Below are 5,857 nucleotides of genomic sequence, written 5' to 3'. Positions count from 1 at the left end.
GTTTGATTCGACCTGAAACCTACGAAGAAATCAGGGCTTCCATGGATGAACAAGATGCATGTTAGGTTGTCTGATCTATGATTTATTTTGTTGCACTCTTATTTTGTTTTTAGAGAATGTCGTATTATTATTACCTTGTATTAATAATATTTTGTTGGATTTAAGTTTAATTCATGGAAGTTTCTGAAAATGCTAACATTTAAGTGTCATACTTAGTATAAGGATTCACTAGTTAATCAAATGACATGTTAAGAAAATGATTTGTGTTTTGGAGAAGTGTGGGAGTTTATGTTTCTATTCTGGTACAAATCAGAACGCAACAACAGTTAACTGTTGCTAGTAGAACGATAATTAACTGCCGTTGGAAATGAGTACAATTAATCACTATTAGTGGTATTTTGATATTTCTGGGATATTAATGAGAAAATTTAGTAGTTCTTTTTTTAGGGCAAATTTAAAAGTTATTTATCTATATAAAGAAAACTACATATTTCAGCACTTTTGTGTTGAATTTTTCATTCTAAAAATACTCTTAATTTTCAATAATAACACATAAAACAAATAGATATGAATAAATTTAAATATTAAAATAAAAAATGTAACAAACATAAGTGTTCAGTTTTTTCCTTTATCATTTAGAAAGTTTAACAAACTAGATGAATGTATATATATATTTATTTTTTCATTATCCCAATTATACCATTAAACAACAACTTTTTCTATAATAAAGATTGTTGTCAGTGTCATTAAAAAAAATTGTTAGTGTCATTAAAAAAAAGAATCTAGATTATATATTTTTGTTATATTGAAATAAATAATCTTGATTAGTTTGATTTGTTATAATTTGAAAGGAAAAAACAATTATTTTTTTACTTTGAATCAAAATTAAATTTTCATAAAAAATATCGTTTATAATTTTCAAACGTTAGTGCAATAAAAAAAGCGGAAAAACAGGTACGTTGCGCTAGTAACTTATAGACAAAATTACACTTTTAGTCCCTTAACTTAATTTCAGGTAACAGTTTGATCCTTTATCTTTTTTTCATTTCAATTTGATCCTTTTTGTCCATTTTCATACACATTTTCAAGCTTCAAATCTAATATTCTTATGCAAACATAGACGAGGATCATAGATTTGAAGACTGAAACACCATAAAAAAATAAAATCATGAATTTTAAACTTAAAATTTCATATGAAAATGGATAAAATTGGGCCGACAGGCTCCAGCCACACATCGGACCCGACCCAAAAATGTGTTGACGATTCGTTTTTTTTTTTTTTTTTTTTTTTTTCTTTCTATAGTTACATGTGTTCCCACTCTCTCTGTCAAATTCTGGAATATTTGAGACGCTTCTCGAATCTTTATCACAACAATCTATATATAGTTCCATTCTAAAATCTTGTTTCCAAATTTCTGTTCTTTATTCAATCGAAAAACCCTCTTGAAGAAAACACAAGAAACCTTTTTTTCTCAATTGAATCAGTGATATGGCGAAAGAAGGACCTAACTGGGATGGTTTGCTTAAGTGGAGTATTGCTAATTCCGATGGAACTCGTCAACCTCGTAATTTAAGGTACAGATTCAACTTTTTATTTGTTTGGGTTAAAGTAACTATTGATAATGATTTAGGATAATACAACATGTTTAATCTTTTGTTTTGTTTAGATTTAGTTGTAGAAAAACGTATACCCATTTGTAAAAATTTAATTTTTATGAAAATAAAGGGTGTTTAGGTTTTAATATCATGTGTGTGATTGGTTTCACTTCTAGAGGGACCAAATTGATCGTAGAGGTTTGGTTGATGCTAGTGTTGGATTAATTAAACTTTTATCAACTAGTAGAGTTGATTTTGCATCTAGAATTGATGCTACTTGAAGCTTGAAGCTAGGTTTGAGCTTTTGATTCTACAATGGATTTTCACACTCAAATTTATTGTTAAACTCACTTCTACAATCGATTTTTGATAGAACACTATGCGTCATTTGATTCATGTAGCTGACCCCATTTAGTGGGATAAGGCTTGGTTGTTGTTGTTGTTGTTGCTTCTACATAAATATATCCAAACATAAATCACTTTATTTTCAATTTGGAATCAATTTTACAGAATCAATTGACTATAAAACATTTTTTGGCAATGTAGAACCTAATGTACACTGAAAGCAAGTTGAAGGTAAGCTGTTTGTGTTTGGATAATGTAGAAATCGATTCTAGAATCCAAAGATCCTATTAGTGTTAATATTAATACGAGTGAGCCAGTGAGGAGGCTGGAAGGGTCTGATTTTGTTACAGTTTTGAGGTTTTGTAGTTAGCTCTACCAGAAAAGTTTATTTTTTTTAGTGGTTGTAGTTGCTTAAACCCTATTGTTGTTTTCAGAATTGAACTGTATTAGGGGTATGGTTTTGTTTTATGATTTGTAATTTGAATTCAGAGACTGGGGGTATGGTTTTGTGCTTTTATGATTTGTAGTTTGAAAGAATGGATTTACTTGTGTTTTTCCTTTCTAGAAATGCATGCTTATGAGTGTTTGCGTGGAAATTGGGAGGGAAGGGGAAGAGTATGTTGGGGAAAGAATCCATGTGTATTGGATATTTGAACTCAAGTATCGGGGAAAGTGTGTAGTATTTGGAGGAAAAGGAGTGAGGAAAAGATCCTATGTAGCACCAGCACTTCGAATCAAATGTATATGAGGTGTTTGACACTTGTTGGGGTCTGACATTGACATATTGGATCATATGATGCATTCAATCACTTCTATTTCTTGAATTCGGTGTCGATGTCAATGTATTCAGTAACTGTGTCTGTGTGAGTGCTTCAGAGATAAAACTCTCACCCTGTTTGAATGTCAAACCCTCTATCTAGGGAAACTTTGAAAGAGGAGTAAAGGATGGTTTTGGAGGGTTTTAAAATTTTCTAAACCCCTCTCCTTTATTTTGAAATCTTCCTAAACAAGGGGAGGGTAGGGTTATCATTTCTCTTCCCTTCCATCCCCTCTAAAAGTCAAATCAAGTTCGGACTAAAACCCTCCAATATGGAGGAGCTAAACCACGTTGGAGGGTTCTGAATTCTACTGAACAAAGCAGTCGTGTTTTTGGAAAACGAGAAGGTGGTTTTTGAAGTTGAAGATGAGTCAGGGGGCTCAAATCAATATTTAGTGGACTAGGGCCTGATTTTGCTATTTCTATTATTTATTCAATACAAGTAATATGGTTTCTTTCTTTGTAGTTGTAGTTTCATAAATGTAAACCCCAAATTTAAAACTTAATGTATTCTTTAATAGTATCTTATTTGAAAAAAATGGTTATTGTTCTTGAATATGAATAGCATGGCTTAACAGCTGAAATTAGCTTTCAGTGGACTAGGGTCTGACTTTGAAATTCCTATGATTCTGTAGTGAGGAGGATAGAAAATGGTTTATGGAAGCGATGCAAGCTCAGACCGTTGATATTGTAAAACGTATGAAGGAGATCACACTTGTGATGAAGACTCCTGAGCAAGAGTTGGAAAACCAAGGGGTTACCCCTGCAGATATTGAAGGTATTCAATACATAACGATTAATGAGATGCAAGGCTAACAAAAGTTAAAGTGCATTTTATTTTATTTTATTTACATGTAATTTTTCCTTAAAGCCTATACTAACACGGGTATATTTTTGACATGAATTTGTTTCAGATATGTTGGATGAGTTGCAAGAGCACGTTGAATCAATTGATATGGCTAATGGTGAGTCTTTAGAATGGCTCTGAACTTGATTTTGTCGAAGTGTGCAGGGACACTGATTATATAATGAAGTATTTGTTTTATCTGGCTTATGCTTGTTTGTAGTAGTTTCCTATTGGGAGTTGCTACAAATTTGGAGATAATAATTTATTTTAGTAAGTAGTTTTTTGTAGCTGTCTACACAAATTGTTTACTTCATGATTATGTGTTTCTTCAAATCTAGAGTTGGTGTTGTATTTATTATTTCATACTGATCTTTGTACAAATATCCTTACTCTTGTTGTATTGGCTTCATTAGTTATGGCTTCCATTTTCAAGATGCCAGATCTTTTTAGTTGTAATGCTTTGCTGAAAATAGTTAATTCATATCTTCCCTCAGATATTTAATTGTTCATGTTCACTTGTTTTTCCATGTTATCATGGAAATAATTGACATTGCTGAAATGTTATTTTGCTATCGTTATCCTGTACATCTTTTTTTGATGCATTGGATTTAGTTTCTATGGCAGTCGATAACTGGTTGGTTAATGTGAATTTGTGTTTTCTTTGATTTCAACAACCATGCATCTCACTTATTTCATGGCATTTACCTGTTCTCTAGATCTCCACACAATCGGCGGGTTGACTCCTCTTCTTGCCTACCTCAAGAATCCTCATGCCAACATTCGAGCCAAGGCAGCTGATGTTGTAACCACAATAGTCCAGAATAATCCGAAAAGTCAGCAACTTGTTATGGAAGCAAATGGCTTTGAACCTCTTGTTTCTAATTTCAGTTCAGATCCTGATGTGACTGCTCGAACCAAAGCACTGGGTGCAATATCCTGTATGTACTATTTTAATTTGTAATGGTATTTTGTTTCTAAGTTGGAATGGTATTTTCTTATTTCTACTTTTGTTGAATTTGACAGCTCTAATCCGACACAACAAGCCAGGTGTCGCTGCATTCCGTCTAGCAAATGGTTATGCAGCCTTGAGAGATGCATTGACCTCTGAAAATGTTAGATTTCAAAGGTAACTTAAGGTTTTCTTCCTGATAAATTTTTCATTATGTTGAATACTTTTCGTTTTAGCTCATCATTAATTAAAATACTGAACTGTATGACATTATTTTAGCTCTGTTCATCTTACACTGTTTTTTGAGGGACATCTTCTAGTTAAATCATTAAGGATTTGTTTAAATTGATTTATTTGAGCTCATCTAATGATATAGGTACTTGTGAGACTGTTTAAGAGATCTTATGGGAACAATTTATGACATTTCCATAAGCTATTTTCAGCTTTTTTCTTTAAGCTTGTCAGGATAGCTTATGAATAATAACTTATATGAACTTAATTATATGGAAGAGATTATACATAAGTATTTATATGATAAATGCTTATTAAGTTTTTTATCCAAACAGGATAATGTCCTTTTCGACACTCATTACTAATTGGGAGATAACTGATTTTTAATTTGACTGCAATCTTTCAGGAAGGCTCTTAATTTGATCCATTACTTACTGCTTGAGAACAGTTCAGATTGCAACATTGTGAAAGAGCTAGGGCTCCATCGTACAATGATGCACCTTGCCTCTAGTGATGATGCAGATGTCCGTGAAGCTGCCCTTAAAAGCCTCTTCGAGCTTACTCGCAATACAAAAGATGGCTCCGACAGCTCTCCAGAAGATAATGAGAAAATGAAGCAGCTTCTTCAAGAGCGGATAAACGGCATCAGTTTAATGTCAACTGAGGACCTTGGAGCAATTAGGGAGGAAAGGTTGCTAGTGGACTCCCTTTGGAGTACATACTTCAACGAGCCGTCTTCACTTCGAGAGAAAGGTCTTCTTGTGCTTCCTGGTGAAGATGCACCTCCTCCTGATGTTGCTAGCAAACACTTTGAATCTCCTCTTAGAGCCTCTTCTGGGAACCCTAATTCCAAGAAAGATTCCAACAATGAAAAGAAAGATGCACCACCTTTGCTTTTAGGGCCAGGGCCTTAAGCTGCAGAGAACTAACAATGAAGTTAATTCATGTAGAAAGGAAATGCTACATATACTATTAAATGACGTTTTATTGCATGTAACTTTAATCTTTTGTTTCTTTGTACTAGACTTGTTCTTTCTTACATGCAATAGTCATTTATTTCTTTTACCATCTA

General features: G+C 32.9%; 1 protein-coding gene across 1 annotated transcript; it reads left to right on the top strand.

Moving 5' to 3' along the window:
- The first annotated feature begins 1,309 nt into the window (after positions 1-1,309).
- LOC11419264 (hsp70 nucleotide exchange factor FES1) lies at positions 1,310-5,857 on the top strand. Its single transcript, XM_003604889.4, has 6 exons — positions 1,310-1,575; positions 3,394-3,536; positions 3,673-3,723; positions 4,322-4,543; positions 4,629-4,731; positions 5,192-5,857. The coding sequence occupies exons 1-6, from the start codon at positions 1,490-1,492 to the stop codon at positions 5,697-5,699; spliced, it is 1,113 nt and encodes a 370-aa protein (XP_003604937.1). The 5' UTR covers positions 1,310-1,489; the 3' UTR covers positions 5,700-5,857.

This window comes from Medicago truncatula, chromosome 4, assembly GCF_003473485.1.
Source record: "Medicago truncatula cultivar Jemalong A17 chromosome 4, MtrunA17r5.0-ANR, whole genome shotgun sequence".
NCBI lineage: Eukaryota > Viridiplantae > Streptophyta > Magnoliopsida > Fabales > Fabaceae > Medicago > Medicago truncatula.
This window is presented reverse-complemented; position numbering and strand designations above follow the sequence as displayed.

Bases quoted from the DNA above. Each gene is read 5' to 3' on its own strand.
- LOC11419264 (XM_003604889.4), top strand. From the start codon at position 1,490: ATGGCGAAAGAAGGACCTAACTGGGATGGTTTGCTTAAGTGGAGTATT. The intron at 3,724-4,321 runs GTGAGTCTTTAG...CCTGTTCTCTAG, and splicing joins ATCAATTGATATGGCTAATG to ATCTCCACACAATCGGCGGG. The intron at 4,732-5,191 runs GTAACTTAAGGT...GCAATCTTTCAG, and splicing joins GAAAATGTTAGATTTCAAAG to GAAGGCTCTTAATTTGATCC.